The sequence below is a fragment of the Sphaeroforma arctica genome, assembly GCF_001186125.1.
Source record: "Sphaeroforma arctica JP610 unplaced genomic scaffold supercont1.365, whole genome shotgun sequence".
Taxonomy (NCBI): Eukaryota; class Ichthyosporea; order Ichthyophonida; genus Sphaeroforma; species Sphaeroforma arctica.
This window is the reverse complement of record NW_014040193.1, coordinates 37,884-51,456: the sequence shown is the minus strand read 5'-3', so window position 1 is coordinate 51,456 and position 13,573 is coordinate 37,884. Positions and strand designations below refer to the sequence as shown.

The following is a 13,573-nucleotide window of genomic DNA, read 5'->3' as shown; positions in this document are numbered from 1 at the left end:
ACGTGATGTATGTAAAAGATGTATCAAGCAAAACTATGATATGCTCCAGATGATTCCTTCATAAATACTGAACCCTACATGTGTTGTATGTAAAAGATGTATCAAGCAAAACTATGATATGCACCGGATGATTCCTCCATACGTATTGCACTATAGCGAATTACTATAATGAAAATTCATGTGCTACACCCAATCTAGGCAAAGGTGCCACGAAGTGTTCCAATGAATACTGATGATAACATCTTTAATTCCATTACTCAGTTCGCATAAATTTACATATCATTCTTCATGCTGTTGAGTGCAGAACCGGCCTTGAACCAGGCGATTTGGCCTTCGTTGAATGTGTGGTTAAGTTTGATGTCGTGCGAGGTGCCGTCAGCCTTGTGTACGATGGCAGAGATCACACTTCCGGGCGCAAGCTCGGTGCTCTTGATGGTGATTTGATCACAGCCGTCGATCTTATCGTAATCGGATGGGTCGTTGAACACTAGAGGAAGCATACCCTGCTTCTTCAAGTTGGTCTCTGTTAAATCGATAGAGGCGATGTGATATTAGATGGAGTAACACACAGTATATGGCATGTTAAATCAGACGAACCCTCTGTAGATACGTTTGTATTATATACTATGCACACCCGCACATAAATCGTTCCATTACACCGCAAAAGAAATAGGTATGCATTGCAAGGCCATACGACTTAATAACACCCACCAGAGACTTCGAATCGAGGCGATTAACCCCAGGGTGTAAATAAAACAGGAAACATACCGTGGATACGAGCGAACGACTTGACAATGATGGCAACACCACCAAGGTGACGGGGCTCGAGAGCGGCGTGCTCTCTACTGGATCCCTCTCCGTAGTTTTCATCACCGACAACCACCCACTTGATGCCGTCAGCCTTGTACTCGCGTGCTACATCGGGCACACCTCCCTCAGATCCAGTAATCTGTTGTAATTCAAAGTGTGTATAGTCATTGAGTATCTAGGGTGTACGCTCGAGGTATCAATCGCGTTTGCGCCCAAGACTATAACCGAGTTATTATCAAACAGGCAACAACAGAAACACATGAGAGGATGCAGAAATACGCGGTGCAAAAAAATGAACGAACGAACGCACACAACATTGAAAATCCTCGGTGTGGATGCCAATCTAGTTCTAAGCAGCGCATGCATTGCACCTCCAGCCATACATACCTGGTTCTTGACGCAGTTGGTCTTGTCGTTCTCGGCGTTCAGGGCACCGATCAACATGTTGTTACTGATGTTGTCCAAATGTCCACGGTACTTCAACCAGGGTCCGGCCATGGAGATGTGATCGGTGGTGCACTTGCCAAGAGCCTTGATAAGCACGGGGCACTTCTCGTAATCCTTACCGTCCCAGGCGTTGAAAGGCTCCAACAGCTGTAGACGCGCCGATTCGGGGTCAACAACCACCTTTACGGCACTGTTGTCCTTGGGTGCCCATTGGTAGGTATCCTCTCCAGCGTCGAAGCCAGAGGCAGGTAGCTCGTCTCCGTGGGGACCCTTAAGCTTGAACTTGGAGCCATCCGCAGCCGTTAATTCGTCTTCGAGAGGGTTGAAGTTCAATGATCCGGCAATGGCCATCGCGGTGGTGAGCTCGGGCGATGCAACAAAGGCGTTGGTGGCGGGGTTACCATCGTTACGTTTGGCGAAGTTACGGTTGTATGAGGTCACAATGCTGTTGGGCTCTCCAGATGGCACGTCCTTTCGGTCCCACTGACCTATGCAAGGACCACATGCGTTAGCCAGCACAACGCCACCAGCCTCACGGAAGATCTGGGCGATACCATCACGCTCAATGGTGGCACGCACCTGCTCGGATCCGGGAGTGACAGTGAACTTGGACTTAAACTTAAGACCCTTGTCCAACGCCTGCTTGACCAGAGATGCGGATCGGCCCATATCCTCGTAAGATGAGTTTGTGCATGATCCGATTAGTCCAACCTTCATCTCTGCGGGCCAACCCTCCTTAGCAACGGTCTCCTTGAAAGTCTCAATTGGGTGGTACCAATCGGGGGTGAAGGGACCGTTAATTCCGACACCAAGAGAGTTTAGGTCAATCTCAATCAGCTGATCGTACCTGGCGCCCTCATCGGGGGTAATCAAGTCCTTGTTCTGATCGCAAGCCTCGGCAATTTCGGGACGTCCGGTAGCCTTCAGGAAGTCGGCCATCTTTTGGTTGTAGGGGAACACAGACGTGGTAGCACCAATCTCGGCACCCATATTGCAGATGGTGGCCATTCCAGTGCACGACATGGTGTCAACTCCCTCACCGTGGTATTCGATGATTGCACCAGTACCTCCCTTGACCGTAAGGATACCTGCAACCTTAAGGATAACATCCTTGGGCGCGGTCCATCCACTGAGCTGACCAGTCAACTTAACACCGATCACCTTTGGTGCCTTCAACTCCCAGGGGATGTCGGCCATAACGTCAACAGCATCGGCACCACCAACACCAATACAGACACCACCGAGACCACCACCGTTGGGCGTGTGCGAGTCGGTTCCAATCATTAGAAGTCCGGGGAAAACGTAGTTCTCTAGTGTGATCTGATGAATGATACCAGATCCGGGTTGCCAGAAACCAACCTACAGATGATTCGTTAATTAAATACAGATTAATGGACCGATACAACCAAATCGTTGTCCTCAATCTTGTTTGTGCTTCTAAGGCGTGAACTTTAGCGCGACATCGTGTCGGGCTAGTATAGTGGTTCGATAAAAAGCAAACATATAGAATTTAAATGTTCAACCGTCTAACAAAAAGAATTGTAACAGACAGGACTTGCATATAATTAAGTGTTACAGCGGAGAATACCAGAATACTATCTGCATCGTATTATCGTGCAATTTGCATCTCTTAAGTGATAGCGGATAATATTAGAATACTACTACTCGTATTGAATAAATGTGTACACTATCGAAAATACGCCATTGCATAATTAAGTGTTAAAAACATACCCCATATTTAGCACCAGCACTCGCTAGGAAATCGTAGACCTCCTTGTTGATGTCCTTGGCACGAGCCAGATCCTTATCGCCACCCAATTGGGCCTCAATAAGATGGTCACAGTGAATTGTGCAAGGTACAGCAGCCTTGGGTAGACCAGAGCTGATGAACTGTAACATAGCCATCTGTGCGGTCGCATCCTGGAAACACACTCGATCGGGACGAAGCTTGAGGTAGCTCTCGCCGCGAACCAGATCTGAGTTTACGGGATCGTCCAAGTGAGAATATACAATCTTCTCAGCAAGTGTAAGCGGGTGTCCAAGACGTCCCTTTACAATATCGAGCTTTCCTCGCATCTTATCGAAAGGCAAAGCCTCAGGGAAGGTATCCAACTTGGACATCATTGTGGTCGACATGCATCGCACAGTCATATTTGCTAGCGACATGGTAGCCGGGGCCTTTGCCCGGGCAACGGTCGTGAACATACTCATCGTAGCTAGTGAGTGACAACTAGTTGACCTTTACACTGAAAGGCGCGACTACAGTAATGGGGTATATCACACTTAGAGACTGACCTTAAAGAGTGGTCGTATGTATTATATTCCGCATTATTTCCACAGCATGTTTTCACCGCGTCCAGTGGCCCAATGTGATCTGTTTGAATATTCAATAATATTAACTGTCTATGTCCGAATGGGGAGCGTGTTTGGTAATATTGGCTGTTTGGCTGACGTGCTCCAAATACATTCTATATATAGATTATAAGTTTTGCTTCAAATTTGGCCATGGATGGAATAGTCATAGAACGAATTTGGCAGAAATATTCTAGTTTAGGTCCAACATGAAAGATAATTTTTCTAAATTTACCATATCAGCATCCGAAAAAAAAATTAAACATGCGTTCGTTTACAACATCGTACATAATATGTTCCTAAATCTATAAATAGATGTCTTTCTTCTCTCTAATAAATTGGATAATTTTACATGTAACATTTAAAAATTGGGGCGTGTCAATTCCGTCATATTAAGAGCAGGACAAGGCCAAACCAACAAGGCCTTGACTCCCTTCAAGAGTGCCAGTCTCAGTCTCTCTGTCCTACTCAGATCTATTTAAAATCGCAATCACGGGGGGGATTGGAGGCTAGCAGTGTAGCACACGCGTTATTTCACTTTTTTTGATCTACTGAAAACCTATTGGAAAACTACAGATATATATAGTATCATTAAAATACTTTACTGACCAATCGTCCGCCACCGTCTCCTAAAAAAATCATATGGACCATTCGAGACAATTTTGGCCTATAGGTGATTGGGTCACCAAAAGTTTCATATTTTATATAGCCCTATGTCAGCTGTACATATGTCAGATTGTTCTATTGTTTTTTCAAAATAAATAAAATAAGCAAAAATGGTGGTTCAAACTGCTTGAGTGCAGTGGCTTAAGTTATTTTTAAGTATCGTTGACTCAGTGACTCAGTGACTCAGACTCAGACTCACAGTGTCCGGTTATTTGAGAAATGAGCACTGGTTTCGACTGTAGGTCGTCATGGCGACCGAACTGGAAGTTATAAAAAAAGCATCTAAATGTATTTATTTTACCCCCCACACACCTCCACCTGAGGCGCTTCTTGTGTGTAGTAAACGGTAATGGTAATGTATTAATATTGCGCCCTGCATACACACGTGTCAAAGGCGTATTAAAGTCTACGTTGTCTACTACATAGCAGAAATGAAGGTATTAGTTGTCTTAGCTGTTTTCCTTACTGTATTCTTCGACGTCGCATCGGGTATAGTTGTTGGGGGATTGAACGGAACAGCAGATTATGGGAAGGATGATAGCTTAGAAAATATCGAAACAAAAAGAAACTTTATAGCCGATAAAATACTGGAAAGAGCACGTAAACAAGGTATATGATATAGCTCTGGGAAATCGTTATTGGGCTTTTCAGACTTGAAAATATATCGAGAAAGAATCAACGATATGTCGTTGTGGCGCATAGTTCATCGTTACATTACAGTGATATCCTACATCGAAGATTGAACGCTCGACCGAAGCTATAAACAATTAAATACTTCAGCAGAAAAGAAATATAGGCAAAGTTGATGATTGAATGAAGGTTGTAATCTAATGAGTATATATCGCCGTGAATTCGTTCCGCATGCAGAGAGAAAAGATAAAAAAACAGCAGGAGTACTTCCGAGTATTACAGATTCGGTGATCAAAACATGGGAGCAATCAATTTCAATAGCTACCACAGGTATGTATCAACTCTTAAGAGATAAAATATAGCATTTATTCTCTTTCTTAAATAAGTTCGTTTACGACTCACAAGACAATTGTATTGGATTTGCAGTATGTGTGGCAAAGCTTGAAAAATATATGTATATATACATATATATATATATATGTATATATATATGTATATATATATATATATATATATATATATATATATTTGTATGTGTATGTATATTTATATGTATATGTTTGTGCATATAGAGTTATATATATATATATATTTATATATGTATATATAAATTTACAAATATAGGTACATGTTATTCGTGTCGTATTAGCTTATATCACTATACATACATAAATGTATGTATGTAGGAATATAATTTTAGCTATATATCTATATATGTGTGTGTGTGTGTGTGCGAATAAAAATATGCATTAATATATATATACATATACGTGTACGTGTACGTATACATATACATATACATATACAAATCTATAGAAATACATATATTTGTGCGTGCTCTTGTATATGCATATTAATATGAATAGTAATATATTATTATATAAATATATATATATAAGTATGTATGTACGCATGTTATAAGAAAATATATATATATGTGTGTGTGTGTGTGTGTGCGCGCGCGCTTTATATAAATATATATATATATATACATGTATATATATATATAGATATGTATGTATGTATGTATGTATGTTTGTTACAGGAATATATATATGTGTGTGTGTGTGTGCGTGTGCTTTATATATATATATATGTTATGTGCGTGTGTCCGGGTTTGTCTGAGTGCATTTCATGTGTACCTATTTAAAAATACTTCTTACATGCTTACTTATTTGGAATCTTATTTTGTATATATACCTCCAAGTCGATATTTATATTTCTTATAGTACAGTTTGGGCACGTATAAATGCCTCTGTATGTGTTCATACGTGGCTAGAGTCGTGCTTTTTAATGCATGGTGTTAACGTAGTGATACTCTCGCGAACACTCAATGTGCGCAAAAATACATTTGCGTAGTATATGTTCATCGTGTATAAATAGGATGAAACTCGCATAACACATTTCGATATATTCAGTAATCGGTATGTATGACATAGATTCAAAAATATGATTGTATACGAGCATATTCGAAAAAAGTGGATGCTGATATCGAAAAATTAGATAAATAGTGTTTCACGTTGGACCAAGACGGAAATATTTCTCTGCCAAATTTGTTCTACAATATATATTGTATTTATATATATATATATATATTATATATATTTGTATTTGCATGTGTGTCTGTTTGTCCGTGTGTGCGCATTTCATGTGTACTATGAATCGTATATATATATATATATATATGCTTGTGTGTGTGTAGAAAAATATGCAGTATTAACATATACACACATAAATATATATATATATATATAGAAATACATATATTGATACGTGAACGTGTATAAGTATATTAATTTATACATATATATACAATAGATATATGTATATATATATATATATTAATACTATTACATCTATATTATGTTTTATGTTTATGTATATATATACATATATTATGTGCGCGCTTGTGTGTGTGTCTGAGTGTGTTTTACGTGTACATATATACAGAATAATACTTACATGTTTACTAATAATGAATCCTATTATTTATATTCCTAAGTCTATATACAAATTGCTTATAGTAAAGTTTGGGTATGTGTACGTATAAATGCTTCTGTGTGTTCATTTGTGTCGATCGTATTTTTTAAACGAATGGTTACTTTCGCGAACACCGAATGTTCCCAAAAACAAACCCGCGTAGTATAGGTTCATCGTGTATAACTAGGATGAGACTCGCATAACACATTTCGATATATTCAGTAATCGGTGTTTATGAAGGTATATGACCCTCCAGCGATTACGATAACGTACTTCGATTGGCCCTGTCACACAATATGCTTCTAATTTTGTATATTTCATTGCAATGTGTGATTTATGAACCGTTTTCGCTATATTGTGGTTTTAGATCATTATCGTTGTATGCACACTCACGGGTCTCGTTTTATCTAGAAAGACATGCGAACTTCATTGTGGCGCATATAAATACACACATATAGCTAGGGAGGAAGCTAATGCAGCCTATTTGTGAGTGTGTAGATTATTATTCATCCGCAAGCAATTCAGTGGTCTAAATAGTTATCTAACTGATTGTATTGTAGATATTAGAATATATCCACAATCAATACAGTGGTCAAAAATAAATAGATGATCGAGAGATCGTGAGCTATACAGATGTACTTATTGAATTGTAGAGATTAGATTTTATCCGCAGTCTGTTTAGTATATCGAGATCGGAATATATGATCGATAGATCGTTTGCGATTGAGCTAGGGTTTTAGGGTTAAACCCTTAAAGGATTGAACAATATATATATTGACAGCACGTTCTCTGTTATCATAAGTATATATGTGTGTGTGTGTGTCGGTTACGTGCTGTTTGGGCATGTTTACTGAATGAAAAAATATTCGTAGGTCAACTTGGTGAATTCATATCATGGACAGGAATCCGCACTTCGTTATACATATGTTTGTCTGTGACCAGCACAGTACGATACTTATGATATCTACCAGACGGCGCATGATAGTATATTAGCTGATTTGTTTTTCTATCAATTTATATACAAGTTGAAAGAGACTGATTCTGTCATTCCACCAATGCCCTCAGATCGCTGCCCCTCTATCCAAACCTTGGAATCAATCCCGATTCTGCATATTCTTGGACTCGATCGACAATTCCTTCGCGGAGTTGAACTAGTTCACAAGTATGTATCACGGTTTGAGGAATAAGCCTGATGCCTGCACTTGTTTTCGGTGTTGTCTGTGTCGTTGGCTGTTTTCCACATTTCTGGCAGATAATCCACAAGTTCTGCATGAGCTGCTCACGAAGGTATAACGTCATCTGCATGATATCCGTCATCGACTGCATCCTCGTTTCTATTAGGGTTATACTTCGGTGTCAGCACTTTATCTTCTTCGAGATATGTGTATTGTCAGGGTTGCAAGTTAGTACAGCCACTTATACCGCCTTTCCTTTCGTCTGACCATTTTCTATATTGGCCTCTTACTTGTTCGCCATTCTGATAGTACACCCGATTGGTGCTACGAGCCACAGGACTTTCCCACCGCAATTAAGGTATGTTGTAGTCCGTATATGTTCGTTATTAGAATTCATGCAACCGTTCAACGCCTCTCCAATTGTCTGATTTCGAGTCTTGTTCCCGTTTGTTGGTGCCTAGGCATTCTCATTATTCATTTTTCTATCAGCCAACTTGCTATAAATATCTATCAATGCACATCGTTTTTATCATACAGATTCTTGCTCCGTTGGTGTCCAGCTATCAAGTCTCTAAGAATGCCTTCTTCTTGGATCGGATTGAATCACTTGTTATGAGACTAGTTGATCTCTACCCGGCTCACGACCAGATTTGTGCGGACTGTAAGTATTCCCATTTGTCTGCAACTAACAATCGACTACTTCAACAGCTCGCATCCTCGATCCAGATACTTTTCTCGTAGTTCACAAACATTGACTGGCTATTGGACGCTGTTTATTTATTAGGTGACGCGCAGGTCGAAGATATCGTTGATTCCTGGATGCCGATAGAGGCACTGTTTGCTATCCTACCATCACCTGCAACGGAGCATCTAAAGTGTGTATCAGAATCCACTGTCAGCCTGCTGAATGGGTAAGTTGTGTAGTGTGCATTCTTTGACCAGTCGGAGGCTTTCAGCATTGACAGCTAGTTCGATTTGCATGAAAGCTCTCTTTCCTTATAGTATATAGTATACTCTTGGATTTGGCTGCGTGTCTGACAACCCCTGCGTGCACGACTATAGTCTTGGTGCCCTTCATGTTTTATTTCTTGCTGTCCAGTGACCCGTTGTTCTTCTTTCTCTGCGTCAAACAGTTGGTCCATACTTCAGACACAGGAGTTTCCAAACAGCAAGATGATCCTTGAAATGGTATGGGGTCAATGGTTGGGTAGCAAGCGGTACAATTCCCCACGCCCCCTCCCCCCCTACGGGTGGCACTGTGTAGTCCAATCGCATTTCCGGTCATATGTGTGTGTGCTTGACCGCCATAGAATAACGTCTGCGATCGATTTCCTCTATCTGGCCTCATTTTTTTTGGTGTTGTGATCTAATATGTTGATCGCTCCCCTTCATCTACCACACAGGCTCTTTGGAAACGACAGCAAGGTGAAGTGCAGTCCGAGGATAGGGTAGGTGGCTCATATGGTTTAGGATTATATCTTGCACCATTCTAATAATAATCGCGATATAAAGTTTAATGGATTCGCCACGCTGACTGCCGGACACTTACAGATCGTATGGTGCGCTCTATTTACAGTCGCCGTGTGTCGATGATGATGTGTTAGCCATAGGTTTCAATGGTTTGGACCGAAATTCGAAGAAAAAGTCTCCGATTGACACCTGTGCATCGGCTGAGATCTTGTCTGAGAAGCTCCAGCGAAGATGTAAGTTGGGCTGGTGGCTTTGCTTTTTGCTTCAAGCTTGAGTATGGTAAGGGCGTCTTTCTGTACTTGTACATGATGTTGTTGCCATTTACAAGTCACCTAACATTATTTTTAGAATCCCTGTTTTTATTATGCGTACTCAGTCTTGCCTGTGATGCTATCCTACAGCTGTTGTTGGAGAAACGGTTGAAGAAATACATGCATCCGCGGCACAGTATGGTCAACATCAGCGACAAGCCCACGACTGGAGTAAAAAGTGCTATAGGGCTCTTCTGCAAAAGATCCAGGTGATTGTATTTCTCTATATCTAGGCTCAGTATGCCGTCCTTCCCAATTCATACAGATGAAGCTCCGTGATTGGGTGGATTAGTTGTCTTACAGTATACAGATTAGATAAATTGCTCTCAATTCTTCTGTAATGTGTTATATATATCGTTGATCAGAGCGAGAAACAGACTATGAAACCAACAGAGGGCAAGTTCGTAGCGAACTTCTTCATCAGTACCACAAGTCATCCGTTTAGAGTCTGTCAAGTCGTTGATTTCTTTTCTTTCAATTTGGAGACGAACACCTCAATCACTCTCTTCGCTCAACCACCTCACTCCTCTCCTCCCGTTATGAAACTGAATTAGAAGCGAGCCCCTAAGAATGCAATCGTCGAAACGGCCGCACAGCTCCTGCGAACGTTGTTACATCTTTGGCAAGACACGGCCGAGGATACATTCCGATCCTCCGCACTCAATGTCCATCAGCTGATGCAAACATATACGGACAAAAATGTATGTTCGCACCACTGCAATTCTTACTAGGATGTTGAAAGTCATTGAAAGTTAGAAATAGCAACCTCGATTTTAACCACAAACGTACCTTTTCTTCAACCATCAGAAAGTCGAAGCTGGTATCATCGTACTTCCCGTTTTTGCTATCGTCACGGGAAATACTACTAAAAGCCAAATACAGTATGTAATGACATGATTCGACATTTGGCTATAAAAGCCGATGAATCTTTACTCAAGGAGAGATTCAGCCATTCGTGATTGATCATGTATATCTATTTTTGCCAAACTCCAGATCACTACACCGTGACCATTGGGTACTCTCCGCCTCCGGCTTACCGTACTCCATTGTGATATCTGGAGTAAAGAAACAATGTTACTCAGGAGATTTGGTATGGCACCGGCAATTATCAATCTGTCGTGAGGTCATTAGACTGTGCCCCCGAGTTCAGAATCAGTTCAACCATATTCCTTCCGCATGTGTTGTTGACTCCAATCAATGGTACCGATCCAATCACAATTCATTGCAGGATGAAGTAATGCAACGAAAAACTCTACATCATCCTTGTCGGAGTGAGGACTTGCACACTAACGTATACAACCAAGAGATGCCCGCAGACTTCGAGGAATTTATACCGACTTTAGATCTTTCTGCCCCAGGTAATGCTCCTTTCTGTGCAGATGGCTCGTTTGAAACACATTCAGTATTGTTAGTTTTTCTTCTTTTTTTTCTTTTTCTTTATTGGTTTTTTTTCTTTTTTTGCTGGCTAGGTAGTTGCTGACGGTTGAATTGTAACCACTTTTACCATATCCCTACGTTTACTCAGGAGGGTCTGCGTTGTTCCAAGGCAAGCACAGCTTTCAGGACTACGAAGACGAACGGGCTCGCTCGCACGTTCAGGACGAAAGGGATGGCGTTATGAGCAAAGAGGTATACGCATTTTCTATAGAGATGTTAAACAGTGATGGTTCAAGGCTCTACTTTGGCTTACTTTCTGTGCTGCCCACTCTGAGGGTGGTATCGCTCTAGAATTCTTTAAAATGATGCAGATTCACGCTAATTTTGCCAGTATTGGGTAACAATACCCTGATCCGAATACTTTCTTGACAGTCTATCATTAAGGAGACAATGGACACTATCAAGAACGACTTCGAAGTACTGGCACAAAGGAGAGGTGATACTGAGGAGCCTCAAAGTGTTGCTGACATGGTCATCGCTGATTTAGGTATGTTGATCGGAAGACAGCCGTCTTTTCCTGAGGACCCGTTTTCCTCCGATGTGATTATGAACCATAGCGCTTGATAATTTATTGTCTAGTCGAATATGCAAGTTTTTTCTTTGAGAAGACAGTAGTTGTGTATGTCCCATATGTACCAAAGTGATTGAGTATGGCGTAAGGCTCGATGCGAATACTCTCGATCTAAACTATCTGTTTATTCGACAACACCTGCAGAAGCGCAATTCTTTGAGGCGCAAAGGATGAAAGCCAGGTCAGTTTAGCACTTGAAAATATAATCTTCGTCGTTCTAGTAGACGATTTGACTTGCACCACAATGAAACTGTCTAGATGGCACTCAACACAGGCCATTATACGGTAGACGCCATGACGGGTTTAGCAACAACCTGCATGTCGAGAAGCACGCGCAACCAGCTGGGGAAATGAAGGCAGCGATTAGAGCCTGTCGTATTCCTCCAAGCTGATTCTTACAATTAGCTTACTGCTCGAACCAAGTCACAGATGGCCCGTGACATAAGATCTCGAGTATCCTCATCGCCGCCAGATGCGCTGCATGTTCAAGCCTCGCAAGAGCAAACATTGCGTATGCAAAATCGTGACTAGTATCTGAGATAGTCTGGCCATCGGGGCTTTATTCGATTCATATAGTGCAGAGGCTTTGATAAAAACATGGCTTAAGTAAATATCGTTCTATTCCTTCCTATCAAACTCGCTGTACTTGTTACCATTACGCTTACTTTATTTGTAAGGCATGAAAACATACAATAGCTTGTGGTGTGTCAGTCTATACGATGATCAGTCTCCAACTATTGGTGTATTGCGTTGTATAAGAATAAGATAGATTTCAATATCGATGGTTCCGACGAGGATTTCAAATATCTTACTTGCTATATATTCAGCAGGTGTACGAAACAAATTAAACAAATGCTGAGTCATGTCGGTGTGATTTGCTGAGTTTTTCTTTGTCTATGTACCTTTGTGAAATTCTACACACTATTCTCAAATTATCATGTCGATGTTCAATCTTTTATATGTTCTTGGAAGTATTGTTTAGCCCTCACTTAGTGCATTGTTCACGCATACATCATCGTATGAAATTTGGTTCGGCATACTGAATAGGGTCCTACTTACTCGCATCCACAACTATATGATAGAGAAGTGCTTCGATAAAAAAATGGTACCAGGTTGATTGCGTCTCTTCTTGTAATATTTTGCTACATCTTTTTTTTTTTTACCCTGAATGAACGACAAGTCTATGTAAGCAGTCACTTTTCTTTCAACTAGGTATGTTCAGAAATTGCTATCTCATATAGTATTTGTTCATCGTATTGGAGTTACGGAATATGGGACAAACTCTTCGCTCGATAATTTATGAATTCTGTTTTTCTTTAATTCTGTGTGCCACCAATGGGCATAGGAATAATCAAAATCCCATCCTCCCAACAAAATTCGAATAATCAAAATCCCATCCTCCCAACAAAATTCCTTAACAAACAACTCTACAATATTGACAAAGGCCAATCATATTCAGCCCACGGCCAATGATTGAACAGATTTGGTAGACTGAAGTAGTTCAGAAACGGAAGAAAATTGTATTCGGTACGCAGAAGGTTTCTGTAATCGTGTTTTCGATGAAGAAAGTCACAACAACGAAGCGACTACCTATTAAGGCCAGTGCGCTATATTCTAACTCTTGCTGCCACTAGTACTGAACTATCGTGAGAGTACCATCCATAGTTGACACTTGATGCCGTGGCGACCACATGATCATGTATTGATAATGATATATATGTATA

General features: G+C 40.8%; 2 protein-coding genes across 2 annotated transcripts; one reads left to right on the top strand and one right to left on the bottom strand.

Annotated features, from left to right (window-relative positions):
• Positions 1-217: 217 nt before the first annotated feature.
• SARC_05618 (aconitate hydratase, mitochondrial) lies at positions 218-3,627 on the bottom strand. The gene is made up of 4 exons (XM_014300516.1): positions 2,989-3,627; positions 1,198-2,616; positions 769-949; positions 218-523 (listed from the first exon to the last, which is right to left on the bottom strand). Exons 1-4 carry the CDS (start codon positions 3,466-3,468, stop codon positions 273-275), a joined length of 2,331 nt encoding a protein of 776 aa, XP_014155991.1. The 5' UTR covers positions 3,469-3,627; the 3' UTR covers positions 218-272.
• A 4,962-nt stretch (positions 3,628-8,589) lies between these two features.
• On the top strand, positions 8,590-12,241 carry SARC_05617 (hypothetical protein; the record flags this gene model as incomplete). Its single annotated transcript, XM_014300515.1, has 14 exons — positions 8,590-8,721; positions 8,845-8,971; positions 9,194-9,248; positions 9,464-9,508; positions 9,637-9,763; positions 9,932-10,050; positions 10,396-10,542; positions 10,649-10,722; positions 10,835-10,931; positions 11,070-11,199; positions 11,367-11,470; positions 11,651-11,765; positions 11,994-12,030; positions 12,124-12,241. Exons 1-14 carry the CDS (start codon positions 8,673-8,675, stop codon positions 12,239-12,241), a joined length of 1,344 nt encoding a protein of 447 aa, XP_014155990.1. The 5' UTR covers positions 8,590-8,672.
• Between the last annotated feature and the right edge of the window lie 1,332 nt (positions 12,242-13,573).